A 13,653-nucleotide genomic window follows, 5' to 3' on the forward strand; every position below is an offset into this window, starting at 1 on the left:
GGTTGCAAAACACTGAGTTTGTTACCAAACTCGGTGTTTCACAACCAGTGTGCCTCCAGCTGTTGCAAAACTACAACTCCCAGCATGCACTGATAGACCGTACATGCTGGGAGTTGTAGTTTTGCAACAGCTGGATGTTTCTCCCCCCCCAATGTGAACGTACAGGGTACACTCACATGGGCGGAGGATTACAGTAAGTATCCGGCTGCAAGTTTGAGCTGCAGCAAATTTTCTGCCGCAGCTCAAACTGCCAGCGAGAAATTACTGTGAACCCCCGCCCGTGCGACTGTACCCTAAAAACACTACACTAACACACAATAAAATAAAAAGTAAAAAACACTACATATACACATACCCCTACACAGCCCCCCTCCCCAATAAAAATGAAAAACATCTGGTACGCCATTTTTTCCAAAACGGAGCCTCCAGCTGTTGCAAAACAACTACTCCCAGTATTGCCAGATAGCCACGGACTGTCTAGGCATGCTGGGAGTTTTACAACAGCTGGAGGCCCCCTGTTTGGGAATCACTGGTATAGAATACCCCTATGTCCACCCCTATGCAAGTCCCTAATTTAGGCCTCAAATGCGCATGGCGCTCTCACTTTGGAGCCCTGTCGTATTTCAAGGCAACAGTTTAGGGCCACATATGGGGTATCTCCGTACTCGGGAGAAATTGTGTTACAAATTTTGGGGGGTATTTTCTGCTTTTACCCTTTTTAAAAATGTAAAATTTTTGGGAAAAGAGGCATTTTAGGTAAAAAAAAAATTTTTTTCACATATGCAAAAGTCGTGAAACACCTGTGGGGTATTAAGGTTCACTTAATCCCTTGTTACATTCCCCGAGGGGTCTAGTTTCCAAAATGGTATGCCATGTGGGTTTTTTTTTTGCTGTTCTGGCACCATGGGGGCTTCCTAAATGCGGCATGCCCCCAGAGCAAAATTTGTTTTCAAAAAGCCAAATGTGACTCCTTCTCTTCTGAGACCTGTAGTGCGCCAGCAGAGCACTTTTCACCCCCATATGGGGTGTTTTCTGAATCGGGAGAAATTGGGCTTCAAATTTTGGGGGGTATTTTCTGCTTTAACCCTTTGTAAAAATGTTAATTTTTTGGGAAACCAAGCATTTTAGGTAAATTTTTTTTTTTTTTTTTGCATATGCAAAAGTTGTGAAACCCCTGTGGGGTATTAAGGTTCACTTTACCCCTTGTTACGTTCCCCAAGGGGTCTAGTTTCCAAAATGGTATGCCATGTGGTTTTTTTTTTGCTATCCTGGCACCATAGGGGCTTCCTAAATGCGGCATGCCCCCAGAGCAAAATTTCCTTCAAAAAAGCCAAATGTGACTCCTTCTCTTCTGAGACCTGTAGTGCGCCAGCAGAGCACTATTTACCCCATATGGGGTGTTTTCTGAATCGGGAGAAATTGGGCTTAAAATTTTGGGGGGTATTTTCTGCTATTACCCTTTTTAAAAATGTAAAACTTTTGGGAAACCAAGCATTTTAGGGAAAAAAAAATTTTTTTTACATATGCAAAAGTCGTGAATCACCTGTAGGGTATTAAGGTTCACTTTACCCCTTGTTATGTTCCCTGAGGGGTCTAGTTTCCAAAATGGTATGCCATGTGTTTTTTTTTGCTGTTCTGGCACCATAGGGGCTTCCTAAATGTGACATGCCCCCCAAAAACCATTTGTCGCTCCTTCCCTTCTGAGCCCTCTACTGCGCCCGCCGAACAATTAACATAGACATATGAGGTATATCCTTATTCGAGAGAAACTGGGTTTTTACCCCTTGCAAAAATTCAAAAATTGGGTCTACAAAAACATGTGAGTGTAAAAAATGAAGATTGTGAATTTTCTCCTTCACTTTGCTGCTATTACTGTGAAACACCTAAAGGGTTAAAACGCTGACTGAATGTCATTTTGAATACTTTGGGGGTTCAGTTTTTATAATGTGGTCTTTTATGGGGTATTTCTAATATGAAGACCCTTCATATCCACTTCAAACCTGAACTGGTCCCTGAAAAAAAGCGAGTTTCAAAATTTGGTGAAAAATTGGAAAATTGCTGCTGAACTTTGAAGCCCTCTGATGTATTCCAAAAGTAAAAAGACGTCAATTTTATGATGCAAACATAAAGTAGACATATTGTATATGTGAATAAAAAAAAAAATATTTGGAATATCCATTTTCCTTACAAGCAGAGAGCTTCAAAGTTAGAAAAATGCTAAATTTTCAAATTTTTCATCAAATTTTCAAATTTTTCACCAAGAAAGGATGCAAGTTACCAACAAATTTTACCACTATGTTAAAGTAGAATATGTCACCAAAAAACAGTCTCGGAATCAGATTGATAACTAAAAGCATTCCAGAGTTATTAATGTTTAAAGTGACAGTGGTAAGAATTCCTTAAGGTGAAAAAGGGCTCAGTCCTTAAGGGGTTAAGGGATGTTCCCGCAACGTAGCGCGGCAGGCTGGAGCTGAGGCATTGGTCATCTTGCCCACTTGGGATGTAAACCATCGTTGTGAGCAATTCATCTAAATCTTCTAGTGCAGTTGCATATGCTCACCGCATGCTATCCAGGTCATTTGAATATAGTCTGCATTGATGGTGAACGATAGCACCATTTACATGTGATGGACTTTGTATATACGTAGCAACATTGCTTATATACCACCTGTAACCTATTGTTATCGGAGGATCATCAAGTACACTAACGACCTGTTAGTGTAATAAATGTTGCTGAGAAGCCTTAGATCATTGTGCATGTTGTAGATGTGCGACCATGTCTGTTTTTTTTCTCTATTTGAATTCACAAAGTGTTTCTATTCCCCCCCCCCTTTTTTTTTTTTTTTTTACTTGGTCAGCACTCTGCCCCTCCCCCTCAGCCCAGGCCTATATAAATTGGCAGGAAGCCGCAAAGGGCCCTGTTTTTTCTGTCAGTCTCCCAGTCTTTGATTGGGAGCACATGGTAAGTGTTACGCCGAGCGCTCCGGGTCCCCGCTCCTCCCCGGAGCGCTCGCTTCACTCTCGCTACCGCAGCGCTCCGGGCAGCTCCACTGACCCGGTGCGCTGCGATACCGTCTCCAGCCGGGATGCGATTCGCGATGCGGGTGGTGCCCGCTCGCGATGCGCGTCCCGGCTCCCGTACCTGACTCGCTCTCCGTCTGTCCTGTCCCGGCGCGCGCGGCCCCGCTCCCTAGGGCGCGCGCGCGCCGGGTCTCTGCGATTTAAAGGGCCATCCCGCTTTGCGGCGGGCTCTGGTGAAAACCAGTAGTGACTTAGAACCGGCACACTAGCACGGTCCACGCCAATCCCTCTCTGGCACAGAGGATCCACCTCCTGCCAGCCGGCATCGTGACAGTAAGTGTGTTTGGTCACCTGTTCACACTGGTGCTGTGCTTTGCGGTGGCCATTGCTGCAGTGGCACCAGGTCTGTGTGTGTGTGTGGGGGGGGGGGTGGGGGGGGACCCGCTACTTACAAATGGCGGTGACATGGCTAGCAGGCTGCACTTCATGATCATCAAGTACATTAACCACCTGTTAGTTTAACAGATGTGCGACCATGTCTGTTTTTTTCTCTCTATTTGAATTGATATTATAGAATTGCAGACAATGTTCTGAGAGAAAGGAGAATTGGAGACTGTGAGGTTGAGGTATACAAGTATTTAAAGCATATCTGGGTCCTGCAAGGGCTTCAGCTTGGGTCCAGGGTATCATAGCTGTCATGTCATAAATCTTTTCCAAGACCTGCATCCCGCAGTGGACACTGCAGCTCACATACCATCAGTACCTTATTGCTACATATTTTACCCACTAGGAGCCAACTAATCTTGCCAGAGTGAACAGACTGTCCAGCGCACATCTTCTTACACTTTGCTAAAGGCGTACATACTCACATTTGCTCCTGTACTACTCTATATTTTAAAATTGTGCCCTTTTTTTTTTTTGCTATAGAAAGATCATTTTGTTCCAATCCGGCACAAGGGCTATAGCGATGTTGGCCTCCAGCATCGCAGGTACTGTACACTGGAAAGTATGTAGCAGAGCTGAGTTTTCAGCAGTTTCTGACAGGTTCCTGAAGTAGGTTTACCACACATGACACACCGTGCTATCACCAAGAGGTATTGCCAAATGGCAAAATCAGCTCTGCTACATCTGGCAAACTCGGCTTTGCTGTCCCCATCATTTCCTTAAAACCACAGATAATAAATAAATACCAGAAGACAGTGCAGTCTGAATGTTGTTTGTATTGTTTATGAGAGATACACAATGCACCACTGATCTATGTCTATGGAAGAAATTAGTGGAGATGGAATCTTGGGGGGGGGAGGGGAGATGTGATAGACTCAGCAGCAACTGCGCAAAACCTTCTTATTCAACGAAAGAAACTGAAAAGAAATGAGACAAAGGAACATTATGAGCTGTGAAACACAAGCTGTGTCCAAATATACAAGAAACATTCACTGTCTGCAGCTTTACTGCACTACTACTCCCAACTGGAAATTAACTCCCACTATCCCCTCCCTCTATAGAACAAAGAACATGCTTACCATCTGTAATGTCAGGATAGAAACACCAGGGGGCATCAGGATCGCTGGAGTCGTAGCAGCATCCCTTCTCGTAGCACTGGTCCATGTTGATGCCGTTGTACCCGCAGTTCACTCGCAGTTTAGGCAACACAGCGCACTGAATGGTCTCTGTAGGCGGAATAGATACCACGAATCATATTATTATCATGTAACACCTGCCTGCTGGGATTAATGTTTTCTGCGTAGTCTGGCCCTGCAACCTGCCCCTCCCGACCCCTATAGATCCCACAATCCTCCCCGATCACAGACTGTAATGTATTGTTGTTCGACATTGTTTCTTTTACAATGAGTGACAGAGTGAAATGTTAGTATGGCATGTGGTATAGTGTATAGCTTAGGGAACCTGTGCTGTATATTGTACTGTCATGCTTTGTATGATTGTAATTAACTGTATTTCAAACATGGTGGTCCGCACTTCTGTGAATTGTGATTGTGCGCACAATAGATGAGAAAAGGCCCAGCACTCACCAAGGGAGCTGCAACAAGGTCATTTTATTCACATCACAGGTATAGCAGGATGCTTTTCGGCAGTTTGCCTTCCTCTGCTTACCTTTCTTGACCTCAGGCTGGAAGCACCAGGGCACCCCTGGCACACTGCTGTCGAAGCAGCATCCATTGTCCCTGCACTCCTGGGGGGTCACGCCGGGAGGTCCACAATTGGCTCTCGTCTTTGGATTGACGGCGGCACAGTCACGTTCCACTGAAATGGCAAATTAAATGCACTGTGAGTCAGGGCTGATCAAAGCTGATGACAGGGGAGGAGCCTGGAGCTGCTGAGACAACACCACACTGACAATAAGAGGACTATACAACATCCTTTCAGTAGTGAGGGAGGAGCTTAGACAACACCACACTGACAATAATAGGACTACACAACCTCTTGTCAGTAGAGAGCGATGAGCTGGAGAGCTGCTTAGACAACACTACACTGACAATGAGAGGACTACACAACTTCTTGTCATTAGAGAGGGAGGAGCTGGAAGCTGGAGTCAATACCATACTGACAATAAGAGGACTACACAACTTCGTCTCAGGAGAGAAGGAGGAGCTGGGGAGCTGTTAAGACATCACCACAATGACAATGAGAGATCTACAAAACTACATGTCAGGAAAGAGGGAAGAGCTGGATAGCTGCTTAGACAGCACCACACTGACAATGAGAGGACTACACAACTTATTGTCATTAGAGAGGGAGGAGCTGGGAGCTGGAGACAATACCATACTGACAATAAGAGGACTTTAAAACTTTCTGTCAGGAGAGAAGAAGGAGCTGGGGAGCTGCTAAGACAACACCACGCTGATAATGATAGATCTACACAACTTCCTGTCAGGAGAGAGATAGAAGCTAAGGAACTGCTGAGACAACACCACAGTGACAGTACGGAACTACAAAACTACCTGTCAGTAGAGAGGGGAGAGCGGAGGAGCTGCTGAGGCAAAACCAAGCTGACAATAAATTAACTACACAACTTGCTGTCAGGAGAAAGAAGGAGCTGGGGAGCTGCTGAGACAACACCACACTGACAATGAGAGGACCACACAACTTCCTGTTGTTGCTGTACAATTTGTAATAACATTGTTCTACTTTCACTTTCCTTTTAGGTTTACTGTTTAAGTAAGTAGAGGTAGTTTTCATGTGATTATTGTTAGACACTGGTCTTACCTGCTTCTATTTCGGGCTGGTAACACCACACGACTTGGGGAATACTGTCGTCAAAGCAGCATCCTTTGCTTGTGCAGTCGTGGGAGGAGATTCCTGGATATCCGCAGTTTACTCTGACTTTAGGTCCGGCTGGATTACATTCTGTGGCTGTAATGTAATGTAAGAAAAGAGAAACTTAGACTATTGTCCCATAGAGGATGCGCTGACTACATACGGGTTTGTATCACTATACTGTTAGTGCCAGTGCCAAACAGCGCCCCCTATACTGATATAGTATGAAAATAACCAGCATAGTATGCAAAAGCCAAAATAATAAAAATCTGGGAGATTTAGAAATATATGGGGTTTGAGCAAAGCTTCTGCACCAGTTTGTCTAAAAATGTGTTGGTATAAGTGGGCGCAGAGGACAAAAGAGTGGCCCAGGTTCTTCTTCAGGCGGCATGCCTGTTGGTAAAGCCCCATTCACATCTCATTTTCCAACTATGTTGCCGATAGATAGATAGATAGATAGATATGAGATGGATAGATATGAGATAGATAGATAGATAGATAGATATGAGATAGATAGATAGATAGATATGAGATGGATAGATATTAGATAGATAGATAGATATGAGATAGATATGAGATAGATATGAGATAGATAGATAGATAGATATGAGATAGATAGATAGATATGAGATGGATAGATATGAGATAGATAGATAGATATGAGATAGATAGATATGAGATGGATAGATATGAGATGGATAGATATGAGATGGATAGATAGATAGATATGAGATAGATAGATAAATATGAGATAGATATGAGATAGATAGATATGAGATAGATAGATAGATAGATATGAGATAGATAGATAGATATGAGATAGATAGATATGAGATAGATATGAGATAGATAGATAGTTGTAGAAAAAATGGGAAGCACACTATGATGTTCTCAGGCTCAGTGCAGGCTGGATAACCCGGTCACAGGTCCAAATACATCCATAAAGCAAAACAGCAGCACTTAAAGGGGTACTTTGCCCCTAGACATCTTAAGATGTCAGATCGCTGTGGTCCCGCTGCTGGGGACCCCGGGGATCGCCACTGCGCCACACCGCTATCATTACTGCACAGAGCGAGATTGCTCTGCACGTAATGACGGGCGATACAGGGGCCGGAGCATCGTTACGTCACGGCTCCGCCCTCATGACGTCACGCCCCGCCCCCGGCAATAAAAGTCTATGGGAAGGGGGCATGACGCCCCCTGCCATAGACTTGCATTAAGGGGAAGGGCAGTGATGTCATGAGGGGCGGAGCCATGACGTCACGCTGCTCCGGCCCCCGTATCGCCCGTCATTACACACAGTGCGATCTCGCTCTGCGCAGTAATGATGGCGGGGCGCCGCAGTGGCGATCCCCGGGGTCCCCAGCAGCGGGACCGCGGTGATCTAACATCTTATCCCCTATCCTTTGAATAGGGGATAAGATGCCAGGGGCGGAGTACCCCTTTACGGAATCTGTGAAGAAAAGTGTGTGGCTTTATTTAACCATACATCAAGAGGAGCGACGTTTCAGCCGTCTCACACGGCCATTGTCAATGGCTTGACAATGGCCGTGTGAGACGGCTGAAACTTCGCTCCTCTTGATGTATGGTTAAATAAAGCCACACACTTTTCTTCACAGATTCCTTAAGTGCTGCTGTCTTGCTTTATAGATAGATAGATATGAGATGGATAGATAGATAGATAGATAGATAGATATGAGATGGATAGATAGATAGATAGATAGATATGAGATGGATAGATAGATAGATATGAGATGGATAGATATATAGATAGATATGAGATGGATAGATAGATAGATAGATATGAGATGGATAGATAGATAGATAGATATGAGATGGATAGATATATAGATAGATAGATATGAGATGGATAGATATATATGAGATAAATAGATATGAGATGGATAGATAGATATGAGATGGATAGATAGATAGATAGATAGATATGAGATGGATAGATAGATATGAGATAAATAGATATGAGATCGATAGATAGATATGAGATGGATAGATAGATAGATAGATAGATATGAGATGGATAGATAGATAGATAGATAGATATGAGATGGATAGATAGATAGATATGAGATGGATAGATATGAGATAGATAGATAGATAGATAGATGGATAGATATGAGATGGATAGATAGATGAGGCACTAGACTCACATTACTCTATTAACTTTACCTTCAAACTTCCATGGAGTGAAGCACCAGATTGCATCGGACACTGAGTTATCGTAGCAGCAGCCCCTCTTCAGACACTCCTCCTCTGTCACTCCAGCGGGGGCGCAGTTGTCCCTGGACTTGGGCTGCACCCCGCACCTGTCTGTGTAAAGGGAGAGGCAGAACATTTACTTAAGAAACCCACAAAGAAACAACTGCTTATTTTAGTTGGCATTATCCACAATTTTAACTATTTCCAATCTAACTTCCAATCTTCCAATTTAACTATCTTAATTACATCAGTGTATGCAAATGACACTATCCACTCTGCTACATCTGCGCATGTAAAGTACTCGTACCAGGCCGAAGGTTTTAAAATTCCCTACAGCGCCGCCACAGGTGAAATAAAGATTTACACAAGTCACATTGGACTCAATGGGTTATTGGTGGTCAGGAATGGACATGCTGGGTCCTCCAGAACTATGGGGGAGATTTATCAATAACTGTGCAGAGGAAAAGTTGCCCAGTTGCCCATAGCAACCAATCAGATCGCTGCTTTCATTTTTCAAAGGACTTGTTAAAAATGAAAATGAAAGAAGCGATCTGATTGGTTGCTATGGGCAACTGGTCAACTTTTCCTCTGCACAGGTTTTGATAAATCTCCCCCTATTAGTGGCTATTCTTCATCAGGGTCAATGATCTCCAAACTGTGGCCCTCCAGATGCTGCAAAACTACAACTCCCAACATGCCCGGACAGCCGTTGGCTGTCCGGGCATGTTGGGGAGTTGTAGTTTTGCAACATCTGGAGGGTCCCAGTTTGGAGACCACTGCTCTAGGTATTAGTAGACAACCCCCCTACCTTCCCCCCTACCCCCCTAACTAACAGCAGCTCTAACATTCTACTCATGAACCAGCAAGCTCAGGATGAGCAAGGAAAAACAAGGTCGTCAAGAGTTCCTCCAGATATCTGGCACTTACAGTTGACGGGTAGGTAGGCTTCAGCCCCCAGGATGAGGATGGCGGCCACCCAGCAGACGGCGTAGCGTTCCATTGCAGGTTCTTGCTTGCAGCCAAGTTGGAAGTGTGCAGCTCTCCTGACCGAGGTCACTTTATATCTACCTTCTGTTTGCTTAACTGGCGTCGATAAACTAATTTGTTTTTTGTTATGAGTAAAGCACACAAGCCCGATAATATTTACTTGGATGATGAGGACGATGGAGGTATGAAGGCTTAGGTGACAAATATGACGTGGCACCAACAGAGAAGGATGTATTTGGCCAGTTTTGTGGTAATCTACCGGGCACGGTAAACATTCCTCGCCTTTTTCTCTTTACCTTTCTTTGAAGGTGCAGAAGCCAAGTTGGCTAAAGTTGAAGTCAAAGGCCGTTAGGGCCAACCAGGCTTCATCATCATCTTCATCGTGGTCCTTATTACTCATCATCATGGTCATCATTACCACCATCTTTACCATCATGGTCATCATTACCACTATCTTTACCATCATGGTCATCATTACCACTATCTTCATAATCATGGTCATCATTACCACCATCTTCATCATGGTCATCATTACCACCATCTTCATCATCATGGTCATCATTACCACCGTCTTCATCATGGTCATCATTACCACCATCTTCATCACATGGTCATCATTAGCACCATCTTCATTGTGGCCATCATTACAACCATCTTTATCATGGCCACCATTAGCACCATCTTCATTTGGTCATCATTACCACCATCTTTATCATCATGGTCATAATTACCACCATCTTCATCATCATGGTCTTCATTACCACCATCTTCATCATCATGGTCACCATTACCACCATCTTCATCATCATGGTCATCATTACTACCATATTCATCATCATGGTCATCATTACCACCATCTTCCTCATCTTGGTCATCATTACTACCATCTTCATCATCATGGTCATCATTACCACCATCTTCATCATCGTGGTCATCATTACCACCATCTTCATCATGGTCATCATTATCACCATCCTTATCATCATGGTCATCATTACCACCGTCTTCATCATCATGGTCATCATTACCGCCATCTTTATCATCATGGTCATCATTGCCACCATCTTCATCATCATGGTCATCATTACCACCATCTTCAACATCATGGTCATCATTACCACCATCTTCATCATCATGGTCATCATTACAACCATCTCCATCTTCATGGTCATTATCACCATCTTGATCGTTGTCTCTGTTTAGGAACCTTGTTAAATGAAGAGTCCTAGGCTTATCTACAACCAGAGATGGTCCACTCCTGGACTACACAAAGGTTCTGTAACAATGACCAAAGTTTAGTTTTTTCATAGACTGGCAAAGGATTTCGGCCAACAAAGTAGATGGTAGGAAGTATTTGGCACCAGATGGTGGGGTCAATAACTGGTCCTATAATTTTAAAGGTTAGGTAGACCAAGGGTGTTCTAAACTCTGATGGATCCTCAAGACAGCCATGGGGTGTTGGAAGAGAGGGAGAATGACGTTACTATACAGGGCACCAAATAACTCAGTTTACCAAAACATGGCCCCGTATAGACAAATTATTATGGTCCCAGACAGACAAATGATCATGGCACTGTACAGACAAATGATCATGTCCCTGAATAGACAAATGATCATGGTCCCATATAGACAAATGATCATGGCCCCATACATACAAATGATCATGAGCCCATATGGACAAATCATCATGGCCCCATATAGACAAACAACATGACCCCATAAAGACAAATGTTGTCTCTCTTACTGCATCTTGCAGCCTATTGTGCCTAATATAATGTTATGGCACCATATAGACAATTGATCATGGCCCTATACAGACAAACAATCATGACCCCATACAGATAAATGATCATGGCCCCATTTAGACAAACGATCATGACCCCATAAAGACAAATGATTATGGCCCCATATAGACAAATGACCAAGGCCCTGTACAAACAAATGATCATGACCCCATATGAACAAATTATCTTGGCCCCATATAGACAAACGATCATGGCCCTTTGGGCTCCTGTTGTCTCCCTTATTGCATCTTGCAGTCTTTTGCACTAAATATCATATCATGGCCCCATATGGGCAAATGATAATGGTCTCATATAGGCAAATGATAATGTCCTCATATAGACAAATTATCATGATCCCATACAGACGAAATCCTCTTCTGTCCCTTCTACAGCCGACATTATAGAAGCAGTCAAGTCCAATTGTTTTTACGAAACGACGTACGCTTGTAAGCTAAACAACGGACGGACCTGCGAATCGAGATGGAAGACCTGGACGAAGCACTCTCCACTGGCCTAGGTGTTGCTAATTATCCATGCACATCACTTCTATCACGGTTTTATTAGATTTCATGCTGTTCTGGGATCCATTCCATTAAATGATGTTCATCCTATATTATTAAATGGTACTACTCTAACTACCCATTACTACTTATGATTACTGGGTGTCACACTTTGCACATATTTCGGGTAAGTCTTCCTGTGACGAGAGAGGGGAGGACTACAGGATCTAGTCATGAAAAATCCTATTGTTCGCTGCAGAGTTATAGGTATGACTATAAAATACTTTAAAACTGCTTATGTGACGTTTTTATTTTTCAAGATGACCTATAATGATCTACCGGATATGTCTATAATATCCGCAACATCCAAAGACATGATTCTGCAAATGAATATTTCTACATACAGCTGAGTGATTGCTTTAGTAATATTTATATAACTGTGTTATATTTGTTATGTATTGTTCCTTGGCCACATTGTTTTCTTTGGCCAATCTTTCCTTTGTTGTAAATTTCTCAAAACAAAATCCAATAAAAATTATTTAAACCTTATAGACAAACAATCATGACCCTATACAGACACATGATCATGGCCCCATATAGACAAATGATCATGGCCCCATACAGACAAATGATCATGGCCCCATACAGACAAATGATCATGGCCCCATATAGACAAATGATCATGGCCCCATATAGACAAATGATCATGGCCCCATACAGACAAATGATCATGGCCCCATACAGACAAATGATCATGGCCCCATATAGACAAGTGATCATGGCCCCATATAGACAAATGATCATGGCCCCATACAGACAAATGATCATGGCCGCATATAGACAAATGATCATGGCCCCATAGAGAGAAATTATCATGGTCCTATACAGAGAAATTATCATGGTCCTATACAGAGAAATTATCATGGCACAATACAGAGAAATTATCATGGCACCATACAGAGAAATTATCATGGTCCCATAAAGAGAAATTATCATGGCACCATACAGAGAAACTATCATGGTCCCATACAGAGAAATTATAATGGTCCCATACAGAGAAATTATAATGGTTCCATACAGAGAAATCATCATGACTCTTTGGGTTCCTTTTGTCTCCCTTACTGCATCTTGCAGTCAATTGCGCCCAATATAATAATCTTGCTAAATAAAGGAGAATTATTTTCCCATGTATAGTGGCTTGTGTATTGGACCAACATTACCTATATAGCGGTTCACTGAGGAAAGGGAAAACTTATATAAGACAAATTGTAAAGGCCCACGGGTTCACTGGGCAGCAGGAAGAGATGGCAAGTGAGGGTGGGCAACTTCTTGGACGGGGCCCCTGAGCATAGTTGACAGATAGTACCCCCCACATCAGTCCCCACCTAGTTGGCTCATAATCCTGATATCAGATGAGCATCTTCCACCCAGTACTATACTCTTTTTTTTGGAGGGGGGGTGGATGGAATTGGTTACCCTTTCTGAGGTTATCCTGATGGGCAATCTCTGAAAGTCTTCATTGGGACTGATGCTGTTCCACCAAACTTCGATCGAACCTTCATCTTGTGCCTATTGAGACAAGTCTCCTGATCTTAATTAAAGATCTGTCGTAAAGATCACCGGTTCTGCCTGGTACATCTGATGGAGATGTAGGTCAACTGGAAAGCTCTTGGGTCACAGATCTCCAAATACACGTCTATCATTACTTTTAGGTGTATGTTACACTATGGTGGAGTATACTTGGGTCACTGCTCTTTAGCAAGTAGACAACGCATGATATGAAATTTAACATTTCATATGGTAATATTATTGTTCAGAATTAGAAAAAACATGGCCGCCTTCTTCCCAAAACAGCACCACACCTGGTC

General features: G+C 43.1%; 1 protein-coding gene across 1 annotated transcript; it reads right to left on the reverse strand.

The window, feature by feature from the left end:
* Nucleotides 1-4,232: 4,232 nt before the first annotated feature.
* LOC130357192 (putative gastrointestinal growth factor xP4) lies at nucleotides 4,233-9,819 on the reverse strand. Its single transcript, XM_056559733.1, has 6 exons — nucleotides 9,442-9,819; nucleotides 8,485-8,625; nucleotides 6,247-6,393; nucleotides 5,134-5,283; nucleotides 4,545-4,691; nucleotides 4,233-4,382 (listed from the first exon to the last, which is right to left on the reverse strand). Exons 1-6 carry the CDS (start codon nucleotides 9,512-9,514, stop codon nucleotides 4,366-4,368), a joined length of 675 nt encoding a protein of 224 aa, XP_056415708.1. The 5' UTR covers nucleotides 9,515-9,819; the 3' UTR covers nucleotides 4,233-4,365.
* Between the last annotated feature and the right edge of the window lie 3,834 nt (nucleotides 9,820-13,653).

The sequence above is a fragment of the Hyla sarda genome, chromosome 2 (genome assembly GCF_029499605.1).
Source record: "Hyla sarda isolate aHylSar1 chromosome 2, aHylSar1.hap1, whole genome shotgun sequence".
Lineage (NCBI taxonomy): Eukaryota > Metazoa > Chordata > Amphibia > Anura > Hylidae > Hyla > Hyla sarda.